This window comes from Myotis nattereri, assembly GCF_964212035.1.
Source record: "Myotis nattereri genome assembly, chromosome: 18".
Taxonomy (NCBI): domain Eukaryota; kingdom Metazoa; phylum Chordata; class Mammalia; order Chiroptera; family Vespertilionidae; genus Myotis; species Myotis nattereri.
This window is the reverse complement of record NC_138093.1, coordinates 26,464,138-26,481,636: the sequence shown is the minus strand read 5'-3', so window position 1 is coordinate 26,481,636 and position 17,499 is coordinate 26,464,138. Positions and strand designations below refer to the sequence as shown.

General features: G+C 37.8%; 1 protein-coding gene across 1 annotated transcript in view; it reads right to left on the bottom strand.

Annotated features, from left to right (window-relative positions):
* HMCN1 (hemicentin 1) overlaps window positions 1-17,499 on the bottom strand; it is a gene marked incomplete at its 5' end in the record, with an annotated part of 289,007 nt that overhangs the window by 36,074 nt on the left and 235,434 nt on the right. Inside the window, 9 exons of the mRNA XM_081113289.1 lie at window positions 336-506; window positions 4,742-4,912; window positions 5,447-5,617; window positions 6,177-6,446; window positions 10,797-10,878; window positions 11,861-12,051; window positions 12,447-12,581; window positions 14,366-14,579; window positions 16,997-17,187. Of these exons, the coding sequence (XP_080969415.1) occupies window positions 336-506; window positions 4,742-4,912; window positions 5,447-5,617; window positions 6,177-6,446; window positions 10,797-10,878; window positions 11,861-12,051; window positions 12,447-12,581; window positions 14,366-14,579; window positions 16,997-17,187 (1,596 nt within the window). The remainder of the gene's footprint in view (window positions 1-335; window positions 507-4,741; window positions 4,913-5,446; window positions 5,618-6,176; window positions 6,447-10,796; window positions 10,879-11,860; window positions 12,052-12,446; window positions 12,582-14,365; window positions 14,580-16,996; window positions 17,188-17,499) is intronic.

Here is a 17,499-nt window from a genome sequence, read left to right as displayed (position 1 = left end):
GGCATGTACCTCGGGCAGTCAAGGGCAGACTTGATCTCTGGCCTTGGTCAGGGCATGTGCAGGAGGCAACCAATTGATGTATCTCTCTCACATTGATGCCTCTCTCTCTGTCTCTCCCCCTTCTTTCCACTGTCTCTAAACACCAATGGTAAACATATCCTCAGGTGAGGATTAAAAAAAAGCCGATTAAACACTAATAACTGCCTAATAATGTCTAATAACTGGGCATTATTAGGTTGAGCAATGTTCTTATTGACATTGATTCTTACTGACACAGTAGCCAGATAAGAGTCAGTGTTTCTTTATTGAGGGTATAAACATTGCATTTCTCTTACCAGGACAGTGTCTTTCATTGCAAACTTGCATCTGTGTTTCTGCTCCATCACAGTAGGAGCCACCAAACGATGGTGGAGGGTTATTGCACAGTCTTGTTCTTGTCTGGGTCCCCTGCCCACAACTTCTGCTGCACACACCCCAAGGCTGCCAAGTGCTCCATGCTCCATGAACTACAAATATCCCAAGAGACAGAGTCAAGTCACATCACCATGTGTATTAAAAACAAACATTAGAGATGAAAATTAACTTAGTAATGAGTGAAATTAGCCCAGAATAAAAAATAATAACTAAAATGGAACCAAAGAAAACATGAGTGATCTTCTTCCTTTCTCCTTCTGATTAGATTTTCATGGAAATTAGTCTATAGGGAAATTCTGAAGGCCAACTAATGCCAAAATTAATGCTTAACATTATCCAAAGAAGCTACTTTATTAAAATAAAAATTTAATCAAACTGCCAGATGTAAAGACAATCTGACTTTTAAAATCCTAGATGGATGAGCATTTGCCTGTGCTCTGTGCTCTGGGGAAAGTGGAAAGAACCAGAAGCTTAGGAACAAGGCTATATAACAGATCCAGATGCGGTTATGGGCAATACAAATGTTCCCACCATGATAACTTGGACCCCAGATCACAAGACCACGTCTTTAAGCCTGGTTCAGCTCCAGGTTTAAAAATGTACTTGTATCTTTCAACAACCTGATGATTTGCACAGTTGTACTCTTTGGGGGAAAAAAGTCTCCATTACATAATGTTCATGAATGAAAAGTTCTGAATAACACACTTACCTCCTTCCGAAACAAACAACAAAAAAACTGACCAGTGTTTTCCAAGTGTGGCTAAGGCCCCTGATGTGGTAACTAACATATTGCACCATCTGACCGCAGGACAAGAACAACCTTATGTTTCTTACCAGGTACATGGGCTGAGAATCAATGTTATGGTTTCTCTAATGTGTTAAGTCAGTATCAGGTCATACGTTTGTTTTGAGGGTCATATCTAGATATGGGACTCATAAAGTATGTTTTTGTGGTCACCCAGTTTAATGGAGATATGAACCAAGACAGGGCCTTAACGTCTGTGTCTAAATATTCTCTTAACAATTTAAGAGACATCAAAATAATAAGCTGAAAACCAAGACATGATCATTTGGTTGCTTTAGAAAAATTTTAAAATTTCTTCTCATTAACTGTTTTCTAATTGAGTTGACTACATGTCCCTGTACTTTATAGATACAGGCAAACACAGTCACACAAATTTATTTTAACTCATAAGAATTTGCACTGAAAAGTATTTGACTAGCCCTAACCTGTTTGGCTCAGTGGATAGAGCGTTGGCCTGCGCACTCAAGGGTCCCAGGTTCGATTCCGGTCAAGGCATGTACCTTGGTTGCGGGCACATACCCACTGGGGAGTGTGCAGGGGGCAGCTGATAGATGCTTCTCTCTCATTGATGTTTCTAATTCTCTATCCTTCTCCCTTCCTCTCTGTAAAAATTCAATAAAATATATTTTAAAAAAGTATTTGACTAAAAGTAAACAAATGGGAAAAAGCCTTTAAATATTTGGCAGATATTACTCAAAGTTATTTCTTTATTAATTCAGATTGTTGATGCTCAAAGTCCTTATATATGGACTAAGGGATTTTAAAAAATTCTGCTGTCCTAATTATTTTCCTATATTCTATTTTCAAGGCTGTTGGTTAACAAAAGCTCACACCTCTTACATATAAAGTCTTAGAGCATAGATGCATTTTTATTGGAGGATTATAAATGGGTGATGTTTATTCATTTATTATCTGTGTAGTTTCTATTACATATAAATAGAGGTTTTTGGCCGAAGATATATATATATTTTTAATCAATAAAGAAAACCTTAACCAGAAATGAACTTCATGATATACAATGTGGTGGAGTTGAAATGTTTCTTTTATATGAATGGAATGATAACAATAAAAAAAACAGAGTCATGATAATATAAATCAGAGAAAGAATAAAACATCATGGTGTCTAAATAATACCAAAGATGCCGAAACTGGTTTGGCTCAGTGGATAGAGCATCGGCCTGCGGACTGAGGGGTCCCAGGTTCGATTCCGGTCAAGGGCATGTACCTGGGTTGCGGGCATATCCCCAGTGGGAGATGTGCAGGAGGCAGCTGGCCGATGTTTCTCTCTCATCGATGTTTCTAACTCTATCTCTCTCCCTTCCTCACTGTAAAAAATCAATAAAATATATTTTAAAAAAAATAATACCAAAGACAACGGTGGAGGAGTCAGTATATAGGAAAAATGCAAAACATAAAAGAGGGATTTGTTGTTACACTATGTTGCAATTCTGATTCTGGAAAGACAGCAGAACAGGGTCCTTGCAGGGACTCTGGGCCAGATGCCCTGAGTCTGAATGACTGCTCTGCTCTTGCAAAACGTGCAGTCCTAGACGAGTTACTGGGCCTTCTGTGCCTAGTTTATCACATGCTATATCCAGATAATAAAAGAACCTGCCTTGAGAGGGTCAGGGTGAGGAAGAATGAGTTTATAGATGAAAATTGCTGGGATCACTACAGCACACACCATTTTAAAGTCCTGCACAGGTGTGAGCTATGAGCTAGTATGGCCACTCTTTACTCAAAGTTCTCAATGATTTAACCCCCCCCCCCAACACTTTAAAAATGCTCATTCTTTAAGTAATCTGTAAGAATATGTATTTTTTAAATGACAATGGCTGTCAAATGCCAGCAGAAAGGTCCATTCCAGAAGATACCTATCTTTATTAGGGGGAGGATTGGAAGTTTAAAAATACCATTCTAACTGGGGCGGAGAAAGTACAATATAAGCCTAAAATATCAATTTGCACCAGAAAATAAGGAAGTGTTCAAGGACTCCAGGGCATTTATAAAAATCATTTAGCTTTTCATGATACAGGTATCATCATTGACAAACTGTACAAAGATTGCTGTCGTTAGGTATGTTTTATTTTGACACAGTATGCTATTATAATTAGCTTTCTAATTCTTCAAGGTGAAGAAATATTTTGGTTTCTTGTTTATTTTCTTTAGGATTTCATGACAGTATTTTATTTTTAAATGCAATGGAAGTTCTGAACTGCAAATCAAGATACGCAGAATCTAAGTGAATAGGCTGGGGAAACAGATGGGCCTGGGTCTAAATCCTTGATTTACCTTTAACCAGCTATGTAATCTCAGTGAATCAATTCTCATATTTCCTTTGAATCGTAGTTTTCTCATCTGTACAATAGTGTGCAATATCTTAGTTTGGTTTATTGATTTCATTTTTTTGACTGTCTCAGCAAAGGCGTCGCTCCTAGTTCTGCTCCATCACTTCAACTATGTGAGTTTGTTCTCTATGCTTGTCAATATAGGATTATTATCTGTTTATCATTCTAGTTTTGAGCAATTAGAAGAGTGCCTTGAGTATAGAATGGGTGCTTAACAAATATTCTTTTTTGGATGAATCAATGAATGAGTGAACAGCCACATCTCTATTTCTTTCAAGCTGTCAAACAAGGAGCCCTGATCCTCTTGGCACTAAGTAACCCACGATGGTTACCAAAGTGTGCTTCTCCTGGACTCAAGGTCAGAGGTGAGCACGGGATCCAAACAAAATCAAACAGGGGCCTTTCCCAGAGGTTGATAGTGAGAGGAGCTCTTTGTCTCTGAGGCCTGATATTATAGGGCCCCGTGAGCCAGGAGCTGCCGCAGTCATTTTTTCCACCACATGGAAAGAGTTTAAAGGAGAATACAGCCAAGAGAGGAAAGCAGAAATGTGAGGTGGAAAACATGCTAGTAAACTACTGGCCCAATCCTTGGATTCAATCATACCTGAAAGGAGAATTTTTACTTAAGCTTCTGTAAGTTTGATTTCTGTCACTTGAACCTCAAAGAGCCCCATAATGCCTATGTTGTAGGGTTTTCCACAAAGTCAAAAAACAGTGCGTACATAAAGCACGTAGCCTGGCACCTAGCACATGATAGGTATTTAGCCGCTGGTAACTATTATTATTTTAGCTCTCCCTAACTGGTGTTTCTGGGAACCCCCTTTAACTTCTCTAGGCTTTATTTCTCTCACCTGAAAATGAAAGACTGGATTAGGTGTTACCTAACGTCATCACCTCTAAAATTTTATGAGTTGTAATGACTTATGTTTTCTCTACATGATTAAAAATGCACCACAGTCTGGAGCCTTTAATCGTGTTCAATTAAATCAGGTGTTTTACTTATTCATGTTCTGCCTTCCCAAGTTCATCCAGGAGACAGAACTAAGTACACGGAGAATGGATATATTCCAGGGGACAGGCCATCACATCTTTTCACAGCGAAGAAGAAAAGGTCATTATGGCCCCTTGATGGGAGTTAAAAACAGGAAAGTGTTGCTCATCGGTGGCTTCTCACCTGGGCACGGCCTAATGTTGCACATGATCATTTCCACAGCAGTCCCTTCACACGGCCGCCCTCCGTGTTGAGCTGATGGATTATTGCAAGTTCTGGTCCTGGTTCGGTTGCCACGTCCACAGCTCCTTGTGCATTCTTCCCAAGGGCTCCATTCTGACCAGCTACCATGCACTGCACAAAGGTGAAACACTACACCATGAGATCATGAGATACATTTCAATTGAAAGTACTAATCCTGGGGCAAGGAGAGAATAAAAGGTGATGGGGGAAAACAGAAGAAGGTAAATGGGTGATAAATGGTGATAGAAGGAGACTTGAGGTGGTAAACACACAATACAAGACACAGGTGATACACTGTAGAACTGTATGCCTGAAACCTGTATAACTTTATTAACCAATGTCACCCCCAAAAATTCAATAAAAAAAGAAAGTACTGCCAGGCCGATGTGGCTCATTGGTTGAGAGTTGACCTATGAACCAGGAGGTCATGGTTTGTGGGCTAGATCCCCAGTGTGGGATGTGCAGGAGGCAGTCCATCAATGGCTATTCTCATCATTGATGTTTTTCTCTCTCTCTCCCCCTCTCCCTTCCTCTCTGAAATCTATAAAAATATATTAAAATAAAAAATAAAGTACCAATTCTGGGCCAACCCATCATTAGAAACCGAAATGAACACATGTCTATCTGTCAAATAAAGAGTAGTACCTGGACACAGTTTATGTTGGCAGTTCCGCATTTCTGAATCCGACCCTTGACAAGGCTTCCCACCATTGGCCGGAAGAGGGTTGTTGCACAGGCGACTTCTCTTCTGGATGCCTCTTCCACAGGTGACACTGCAGGCTCTCCAGGCAGACCACTGGGAAAATCCACCATGAACTACAAAGAAGACATTCTACTTTGTCTCTGTCAGTAAACAAAAAACCTGCAAGTTGGATTTCATTAAGATGTGCACTGGGTCGACAGCTAAGTCAGGAGCTGCTGAGAAATTGCTTAGGGAAACTCTCTTTTATGGCAAAATGAAAATCTAAGCTTGAGAGAAGAACTTCAGTTAACTAGAGTTTCTGCCCGACTCCAACCCTGACTCACGCGGACATGGCTACTGAAAGTACACAGCCAAGAAGTTCATATACTGTTTACCTTTTGAATATGCCTTAAAAAAAAAGCAAAATATACACATTAATTTCTGAGAATAAAGTGGACTATTTTTCAATCAAAAAATTCAGTTTGGGAATTTAAATGATTAACTTGATACTTTTTAGCTCTAATCTATTTAGTCCCTTCAGCCTGCAAATTGTGGTGTGCTTTATGTCCGAGCTCCATAAGCCAGAAGTGTCTCAAGGGTTAAGGAGGCTTTGGATTAAGATGCTTAGTAATCTTTAAGATTTGAGTTGCTCCGGGTGCTGTTTAATATGAATATCCATCTGATCACACTCACCTTGGACTGTGACTGGTACTCTGACCATGACAGAACCCATCAGATTTCGAGCAACACATTCATATTCAGATGTATCTTCTTTCTGAGCAGCAGAGATATATAACGAGTTGTTGGACAACACATTAACTCGGTCATCCCAGGGGATAGCGTGCCCTTGACGAGACCACATAATGGCTGGATGAGGCTCTCCAGTGGCCTGACAATTCAATATGACTTTGCCACCAACATTAATAATTGTCGCTATTGGCTCCAGAGTGATAACAGGAGCACCTACAGGAAAAAAAAGCACATAATGCTTCTTAGTTTTGGTGCACTAATATAAGCATTTTAATCAATATTATGTAGTAGCATTATTTTTAAAATTAGGTTAATTTGTTTATAAAACACTGTAGCTTCTCAACTGCTAAGGTTGTAATTACCATTAATAGAATTTTCATAGCTGTTTTATTTAGTAAAAGTCAAAATTTTAAATCCTTAAGCAGGGTAGCCTAGAGCAGCAGTCGCCAACCGGTGGTTTGTGGACCACTGGTGGTCTGTGAGGTCTGAAAGGTTGGAGACCGCTGGCATAGAGCATGGGACCTGGAGTCAAGGTTTCTGAATTCAAGTCCTGCTCCCACTCCTTACTACCTCTCTGAGATTTTATGTCCTTAAAGATGGTGCCTAGTTTGAAGGATTCTTGTTAGACTCCACTAAGATGATGTAGGACAGCTCTTTGATAAGCTAAGACCAAAACAGTATTAGTGCTATTGTTATCATTGCTGTTTTTTACATGATGAACATTCACATATTTCACTTATATAATTTTTGTGGTAAAGAGTCATTATTAACGTATTCTTTCATTACAAATCATCATTCATTTATTCATTAAACACACATTGAGAGCCTACTATTTCCCAGGCATTGTGCTAGATACTGAGGATACAGAGATAACAGATACAACGTCTTCTAGTCTGAAGGAGCTCATAGTCTACTGATAAGATAGACCAGTAACTAATTATTGAGTTGTGTTTTAATATACCTATAGAATGAAGTAATAGGATAGGTAGAATACAACTTAGTAGAGTAGGTAAATGTGTGGAGACATGGAACATAAACAAAAATACCTTAATAAATCACATGAAAGCATGTCACTGGAAATGGAGAGGAAAAAAGACATTCAAGAATTATCAAGAAAGTAGGAATGATAGGACTTTTTCATTGAATTGTATGAAGTAAAGGGAGGAATTAATGACTACAGGGTTTTGATTTGGGAAATATAGTGTATGTTCGGCAACTTGATAGAACATTGGAGGAAGAACAGATTTGTTGGGAGGGAGTAAGGAATGGTGGTTTGCATCCATTTAGAACCGTCTCTATACTTGAGGTGTCTGTGGGACATTGCTATAGGAATGTCTAGAGGGAAAGTGAATATTCATTTCTGGAGTTCAGAATAAAGAATTGGGCTGAAACTACAGACTTGTGAGTCTTCCACATGTGGGTAAGATTATTCCAGAAGTGAGTCTAAAATGAGAAGAAGAGGGCCAGAGACAGAAAATATTGCAACATTATTATTTAAGAGATGGACAGAAGGCAAACCCATCAATGGTACTAACAGAGTTGGAAGAAAATCCGAGAAAATGGTATCCTGGCAACCAAAGGAAGGAGTTTCAAGAAGGAGGTAGGGGTTAATAGTTCCTTTAGTGGATGATACCTGCTCCAGTGAAGTCATTGGAGAGAATGTAAAAGAAGTTGTACATAGCTGCTGATTGAATATTTATTGTTTTACAAGTCTACAGTGTCAAGATAGAATATAAAAGACTTCATAGAAGTTAAGAAGCTTGACTGCATTTTCAAAAATGGGTAAGATTATATATAAGAGAAGGGAGCCTATTGGAGAAAAGAAAATAGCATGGCCATGGGTTTAGCTTTGAAAGGATGATTCATCCTGTGGCATACAAGGTTTTAAACACGTGGTTAAAATCTTCAAATGAAAATCAGAAGGATTTGCATTTAAATAGGTAAGCGGAGGGGAGTGTGTATATGCTTGAAGGAATACGGTGGGATGACAGCAGTGTTTTAGTGGGATTGAGTTAAAAGGAAGGATTAACTGCTCAAAGAGAGGGAATAAATATCAGATAACTCAGGGTGGTGGCTGCATAGTTTAGATCGAGAAGTATATCTGGAATAATAGAACATAAAACAAAAAGATAGAAGTAAAATGTGTTTTATTGTGACATTAATATGCTAGTATTTTATGTAAAGATATTACTGATGTATTGTCTTTTCATATGAAGTTAGAATCTCAGGGAGAGTCATTAATGTATTATTTATATAAACGCCCACATCATCCTACATAACTGCCTTCCTACTGATGTTTACATTAGGAACTTTCATTTCTCTCCCAGTGTTCAGATTACATTATGCATTCAATAAGCTTGCTGAATAAAGTAAATACTTCAGATTAATCGCTCAACACTAAATGGCAACATAATGACCAAATGAGCTCATCTGCTCATGTTATTATGGTCAAAGAAAGTGTCAAATAAAACTCAGAATCTTAATTTAGATAACATAGTTGAACATTTCCAAATGCACACAAGGCTGTAAATTAATCCAACAATAAAATTCCTTATGTACATCTTTCAAGGTTGACTTAATTCCACCAGTCACATAATGATCAGTTAAACATGGTCATTTTCTCTAAATGAAGACATGGTTTCTGGTTCTTTAATCTTAATTTTAAACAAATTATCTTTTTGGCTTCTTTTATATGACTCATTTATTTAAATGTGTTTACTGTCAGTAATTTTAAATGAGCTCATCTAATGCAGCCTGTCTTAAACCTGATCAGTGGAACACTCTTTCAGAAGAGATTAATCATGTGATGTTCTACCTACATTCACCCAAACAAGGAAGGGAGAAGTTTTCACAGGAATAACATTTATTTGGGAAATGCGGCATTTTATATCCTCCTCTTGTTGAGTTATAACTCACATCAGCATATTAACATTTTTGGAAAGACCTGAAATATAGAAACTTTACTGCATATAGTGGGTGTTCTTTATATATATTTAATAAATGAATGAATGTTGCTTAATATTTTTTCCCCTCAGACTTATTTGATCATCAAACTCAACTTTTTTTCCAATAACATTCCACAAGGTTATCATTTGATAAATATGCACTTAGCAAGATAATGGAAACAACTTAAGTATCTGTTGATGGATGTATGGATAAAGAAAATGGTGTATGTGTGGAGTATGAATACATGTATGTGTGTGTGTGTATGTGTGTGTGTGTGTGTGTGTATATATATATATATATATATATATATATATATATATATATTTCAGCCCTAAAAAAAGAAGGAAGTTCTGCTGTTTGAGACAACATGGATAGACCTGGAGGGCACTGTGTTAATGAAATAAGCCAGACAGAGAGAGACAAGTAGCATATGCTATCATTTATATGTAGAATCTTAAAAAAAAAAAGTCCAACTCATAGAAACAAAGAGTAGATGAGTGGTTGCCAGAGGGTGGAGGATGGGAAAATGGGAAGATGTTGGTCAAAGGATACAAACTTTCCGTTACAAGATGAACAGGTTCTGAGGCGCTAATGTATAGCATGGTGATTTTAGTTAATGATACTGCATTATATACTTGAAATCTGCTAAGTGTATAGGTCATTAGTGTTCTCACCAAAAAATAAACCAAAACAAGCAGTAACTGGGTAAGGTGATGGATGTGTTAATTAACTTCTTTGTGGTAATCAAGTCACAACACTTACGTATATCAAATCATCACATTGCACACTCTGAATGTTCACAATTTTGTCAATTATACCGCAATAAAGCTGGAGGGAAAAGACTGTCTTAGACATTGTAAAAACATCTATTCAATGTTAAATTCTTACAGAAAAGTGGTTTGGCAAATAGCTGTTAGTAAATACCAGTCAACAGCATCTCTCCATAGTGAAGGAAGAAGATGTAAATTCATCCCCTTCAGTATTGAGCCTATTCACTAAAGTCGGTTGGCTTAAGTTCTCAACTCGATGATGCTGTCCGCGGGGTTAGTCCCTGAAGTGGTTCTGGGGACTGTCCAATGGGCCTCTGGAGTCCTTCCTGTTTTTCTAATTATGAAAGCGCTTTCTTCCGGGGGCTTGTACTGAGGGGCTTCATGGTGAGTATGATAAGCCTGCCTAGATCACATAGTTATTCCATGGAAACAGTGATAGAGTTGGAGCACTTTTGAGGTCGTTTACACTCGTCTTTATGTTTAATACACACTTTTAAAGAGCCACAGAATGGCATCTTTGCAAGCACTTTACAAGAACTGCAGTGGGCAATAAGAAGAGTATTCAATGGAATATATTGCAAACAAACAGCAAACAAAAAGCACTGCCATGAAGCACCTGCGATTTTGAACTGCATGTGTTAGATAAAATAGAGAAAAATGTCTGTGCCAAACTGTATCTGCCTGATGCTCAATAACAATGGCTCCGTCAGCCGCAGATCATAAGAGTGGACACACTCTGAAAGCTGCCGTTGATGTACCTGCTATAAAGTTAAGGAAAGTGGACATGCTTTAATAGGCAACATTGCTTTGATCAGGGGTTTAACTGGAATGTAATGAAGCAGCTTACTCTGCAGAGTCAGGCTCATGCTGCGCTCCGCCATCCCAGCCTCGTTAGCAGCTACACATGTGTAGTCACCGGCATCGTCATTCTAAGGAAAAAGCAGCGTTTGTGGAAACGTGAGCTTACAGAGCAGGGCAAATAACTTCGTTCACCATGACGCTAGTTTATATGAAATTTTCTTTTTGAGATGACAGTTTAAATGGAAATAGAAAAACCTACATATCTTTAACCTCATAAATAGGTTAAAAAAAAAGAAGTAGAAAAAGAAATCCCTAGCCTAGTTTTTTTTCAAAACAGCTCATTATTGCTCTCTGGGATAATACTTACTAGGAAACCAAAGCAAAAAATAGCATTTAAAATAATCATCTACCCAAAATTACCTTACTAAAGGAACATGTTGATGCTATTCTTATAGTAACTTAAAAACATTAAAATAATCAGGACAAATGAATAAATGTGGAGTCTTTTCTAATGGGGATTAGTTCAAAATTTAGGGGATAACCAACAACATCTAATGCTGAAACTAAAAACCAAGGAGAATAAAGAGTGAGAGTGGTCACTGGATTAGGTAATTAGATAGCATATTTTAATTATTATTTCAATTAATTCAAAAACAGGTTAACAAATTACCCATATGTAGTCTAGCCAATAAATTTTTAGATAAAATATTTCATTCACATGACCCTCAAATTAGAATAACTTAAAGCACTACTCATTTTCCAAATTATTGAAGTTTTTGGAAAGCCTAATATATAGTTATTGACTTAGTGATGAAAACTGCCCTAAAATTTGTTTGTAATTGTGTTTGTAATTCTTCAATTTCCTGTTCTACTGTTGCTAACTAATAGGCCAATGATCAAGAACAAAGCAGAAAAATTATTTTATGGCTCATACTTCTTCGAAAGGCCTAAAAAGAATAGCTTTGAACCATTGTTTCAGTTTTTTTATAACAACCCATTGATTCAGATTTTACGATTTAAATAAAAATGCAGGAGAAACTTTTCCCATCCATGGCACCTATAGAAAGGCATCCATTGTGGCAGTTGATCAACAATTCCAGTGCGACTTACTACGGTGCCATAAATGGCCAGGGAGCCATTGCCAAGTTGGTGGATTCTGTGGTTAATTTCAATATCCACCCCCTTCCTGCTCCACTGGATGGTTGGGGCAGGATCGCCTTTGACCTCACAGTTCAGAATTGCATTTCCGCCAAGTGGTTCAATCCAATTAGAAGGGTAATCACCTTTGAAGACTGGAGGTTCTGGGAAAAAACACAAGGCAAGTGTAAGTAAAAGGAAGCTCTGATCATTTCTTTGTGATGTTGAGCTATTTAGAAAGGTCATTTAGTGAAGGGTACAGCCACTTTCAAACCCCATGAATTTCCCAAAATCAACGGCTCATGCTAATCAACTGGATAATCTCACCAGTTTCAGATGGTTATACTTTGTGCCAAATGATCTCCTTACTTACTGTTTACCTACTTTGAGTTGCATGTTCAAAATATTCTATTTCTTATGAATTTGCATATCTGTGAATTAGGACTAAATGGATTAACAAACCGAAGGTATGGTGTATTACTACATAATAAGAAAGGAAAATGCAAACCATTTATTAAAAGTAAATTATGAATAAAAAATAGAGCACCCCCCTACCTACCTTTCACATAAACAAATCCAACTGCCTTCACAACACCCATGCTGTTCTCTGCGGTGCACACGTAAGTACCCGAATCCTCTTTGGAAACCCTTTCAATAACAAGTTCACTGTGTCCGTTGACACTGTCAAAGTGGGCTGAGAGAAACAAGTTAGGGAACAACACAAATGCCTCTCAGTAACCTAGGAAGACAATCACAACAGCTCCGTATTTTGCAGGTTAGATTTATGTGTTAGTCAGCAATTGTACCCGAGATCTCATCATGACCTTGGAGAAGACAGCCTTTCCCACAGATCCCTTCCTCTGGGCTATTTGCTCTGTCTATAGATGCTTGTTTGAAGAATGAAAAGCAGGAAAAGAGAGTGAAAACAAATGTTTTAAAAATTATTTTAGATTGAAAATACACCTTTCATTTCCAGGTGTCTCCTAAATCTGGTTCATACTCTCTCTGGGTTTCAAAAATCTTTCACTCAGAAATATAACATTTTCCATTTAATTTATCTCACCATCACTTTTCCTTCCAAACAATTTCCATCAAAAACATGAAATTTTTTTCAGCTACAATTCAACTGACTTGGCAGGTCAGAAGGAATGTCTGTACACCAGGAAGAAGTACACCAGTTAGGTAATGACAACATGATTAAATTTGTAATAATTTAAACTTCTCCATAATCAGTGGTGATATAAATACTTACAAAGGTAGTTATAACATTTGGAGTACACTATAAGGTTAATCCTAAAGCAACTGGTACTAAGTAAGATTCTGATTAGACCAGCCAATATCTAATTATATTAAGTATATATTTATCTTGCATAATTTTCCCACTCAAACTACCTTTTAAAATTTCATACTGCTGAACATTAAGTGAAAATTTAGGCTTTAAAATTTAAAGCTAAATAAGTACTACACCTTCAGAAAATAGTACTTAAGATATTTTTGTACGTTATTTTCCTTTAGTGACATATACTATTATTATTAATGTAATATAGTTGATGAATTCCAGTCATTAACGTAAATATTTGTAACAGAAAGATCTAAGGTTTATTACTACATTTCTAGAAAGATATTTATTAAATTCTAATAGTGCAGTATTTCAGAACTCAGTTTTGGACAAGTTTTATTACGGCACCGTCTTTATGCTCATAAGAAAGCCTAACAAATAAGGAGATATTTGTCGTCCCAGCTCTTGAGTTCTAGGCACTAACTACATCAATATGTAGTGCACATATTGACTAGAAATTTCTACATAATCAATCTACACTGTAATAGAGATTAATGCATACAGTGAGAAGCCAAGTTCTCTGTAAAATTAAGACTCTAATGGTAGCCAACTTAATTCATTTATCAATGATGAAGGAGATCCGGTGGGGATAAATTTAGGTGCCAGTATTTACAATACACTTTTCTCCTGGGGAAGACAGATTATTTTTAGGTTAAAAATATCTACTTATGTCCTGGAATATATGGTCCTGTGACCAACTTATCCTTTCAAAAGAATGGTAAGAATATAATATACGAGGTACAGGTGAAAATCCAGACCACGTTACACATTTTACAGAACGTGGAGCAATCAATTCTTTTTAAAATTGTTTTCTGTTTTGATTTTTTCAGAGAGAGAGAGAGAAGGAAGGAGAGGGAGAGAGAGAAACATTGATGTGAGAATGAAACATTGATTGGCTGCCTCTTGCATGCCCCCCTCCAGGATCCAGTCTGCAACTCGGGCATGTGCCCCAACCAGGAATCGAACTGGCAACCTTTCAGTGCATGGGATGATGCCCAACCAAGTGAGCCACATCAGCCTGGGCGAGCAATCAATTCCTCATGTAACTTTCAATCAATTCCCACAGCTAAAGGAATAAAGACTGGATTAGAGTTCTTTGTGGGCATATTTCTTCTCTTCTGAAGAATTAAATTACCAACCTGGGATAATATTGTTGTTGAAGGTCCATGTTAACTTGGGCAGTGGAATACCAGTTGCTTTACAGCTTAATCGTAGCTTTTCTCCTTTATTTAATGACACATCACCAGGAAGTTCAGTGAAAGTGGGGAGCACATGTACAGTCAGGCTGACAGTGTGTGTGTCTTCACCTGCAGCATTGTTTGCAACACAGGTATAGGTGCCAGAATCCTCCAGCTTAAAGAAAGAAAAGTCATAGCGCTTAAAATTACAGTCTCACATCAATTAGACAAAATACATAAACCTGCACAGCTTAGTGCCCAAAGGAGCATTCTTATATAAAGACTGTTTAAATTTCTATCTTGTAGTCTGCCCCATCTGTCTAGCTTTCGGCATAACATAAATTAATATGTATACGAATTTAAACAAGAGCCTATACATTAGAGAACTCTAGCATTTTATGGCCCCAAGAGCTCACAAAACTTTAGATTCTAAAGTTTATCAAACAGCTGGTGTACTTCTGCTCTGCATTGTGCAAACACAGAACAAGTATTTCTAAAGACTGGCTGCGTCTAGACAGTAGAGTTGGCGCTCTGGGTAATGTGGCACCAAAGACTACCAACTTTTTAAAGGAAATAACAAGAGGAGGGGCAGTATTACCTGCAATTCTGAAGTTTCACTTGCTAAATCCAACTGCCAGTTCTTGGCACGCATCTTACCATCGTAACTAGCTAGTTCTTAATATCAGGAAAGGAACCAAGGGGAGGCCAGACTTTATAAGCCTAGTCATCTGGGCAGCTTTACCAGGAAGCTGCAGTTTTACACTTCCACCAGTCCCTTCCCTGAAGATCACTGGGGAAGAGACCAGACAAAGGGGAAATGGATGCATGCATAGTGAAGTAGGAAGGGTGCTTGTCTGTCATTCTAACCTAGAAAAAACATACCAGGGTAATTGGCTAAAGGGGGTGGAGCCACTGCAAGCCCGTGAAATCTTAGAAAGGGTAAAATCCCCCGATAAAGCAGTTCATTCTCTTGTTCCTTGCTTCTCTCCTGCTTCCTTGCACTCGTCCATGTGCTAGCCTGCCATGGGGCCCTAGGCCTAGGGCTGCATGGTCTACGGCACAATGGACTGCAGCTGGGAACACAAGCTAAGCTAGCCTGATGCTAGACTGGACTGTGCAAATATGGAATGGAAACTCTGGACACTGGCTTTAATCCTCGCTCTGCTGAAGATAAAATGGGACTCTTCCTTGGGCAGGATGGAGTGAGATGGGACCTTGGAAATTCAGGGGTTTCATTCCACAGAAAGAAAACTTTCTACAATACCTCATTTTCTGGTGGAGGCTCAGGAAACCCTTATTCCTGTGGCACCCCAAGAAGCCCACTTCCACCAGTAACAGGTGGGGACACAGAGAACACCCCACCGATAACTATCTTACTGGATTTATTGGTGGCATGTGAAAAAACTATGACTCCCTTCTCTTTGAGACCATGTCTTCACTTGGCTTCCTGGGTACCCAACTCCCCTAGTGTTCTTCCTATCTCACTGGTTGCTCATTTTCCATTTCCTAATGTTGACTTCCCCTCAACATTACATCTTAATGTTGCCATGTGAAAGGTCCCAGTCATTGGCCCTAATTTCTTCTTTATCTGCACTTAATTCCTTGGTGCACTCATATAGACTTATGGCTTAAAATACCCCTCTATATGAGTACCAGTATTTCCAGCTCAGATCTCTCTTCTAAATTCCAACTATACTGAACTTCTCATTTCAACTCTCTGCTTGGATGCCTAAAACTGAACTCCCAATTTCCCTTTCCCCCTTCCTGTTCTAGCTTAACTTTTAATCTCTCTGAAATTGGAACACAACTTAAAAACTGGTCATCTGCTCTAGCTTCTTGTTTACATTTTTTTTTCTTAGTGGTACGTAAAATAATGATCCATCTTACTACTGAAGGAACTTTAGATTTGAAATGAGACTTTTGCTGGCACATGTGATTGAGTTAGGGCCTACTGACCTAGCCTACCACTAGGACTATATACCTGGTAATCCCAGGAGTCTGATTCATATAAAGTAAATGGGATCAACTTTATTATTTGAATATATTCCTCCTCAAGGGGACAACCAGTGAAAAACTGAGATGCTTCTGATAGCTACGATTCTGCAGACGGATGAGTTACCACCTGAGAATAGGAAAAAAACCTCAGCGTGCATAGATCCCTAAGACTTTAGTTTCCTTGTCAATGATTAGAAAGGGTTATTTAAAAACCTTGAAAGAGCCCGAAAACTATTTTTTATACTTGTTTAATAGCATATCAGACTTTCTTACATCTCCATTCTCCTAATTGTTACCATACACGGTTATAAGTATGGAATATAACAAAGACACTTAGAATTTTTTTCTGAGAAAATATTTTCATAAAAAATAAAGTAACAATTTTAGAAGGAGGGCATTCATGAGTTCCTACTATCTGTTTAATACTAGTCTCAGACCTGGGACATAAAATAAGTGTAAAATTGATTTTATAAACTGAATTTATAAGAGTATTTTTCTTTCATTATTAAAAAACATATCTCCAAGTTAAACTATTGCAAGTTAAGAAGATAAATCAACAATCTGGCTCAATGTACTATCCATGTCTGTTACACTTACCACAACATTCTCCAGAATGAGTTCTCCATAGGGTTCAACAGTGTATTTTCCTAACAAATTGGCTAAAAGAACATTGTCTTTTTTCCAGTGAATTGCTGGTGTAGGGATTCCATCAGCCACGCATGGAAAAACAGCCTGTGAGTTCTCACTGACCGTGTAGTATACTTCCGTACTTCGAATTTTGGGTGGCACTACGAAGAGTTTAAAATAGATGGTCATTCAGGATGTTGAGTTCAATAATATATTTTTTACATTGAAAATTAGCACAACAAAGAGTCTTTGGAAGGTAAATTTGCTAGAAATACTAAAAAAATCTATTAAGATATTAATTTGTTTGTTACTATAAAACCAATCAACCCTTTTGATGCTAGCAAGAACTGTCATGGATTTGAACTTATTGAGTATTTTACAGTTTCAGGGCAAATGACTTAGGGCAGGGTTGAAAATCTTTACATTTTATTTGACTTTCTTGAGTTTCTTTTCCTTTTGCAGTGAAGTAAAAC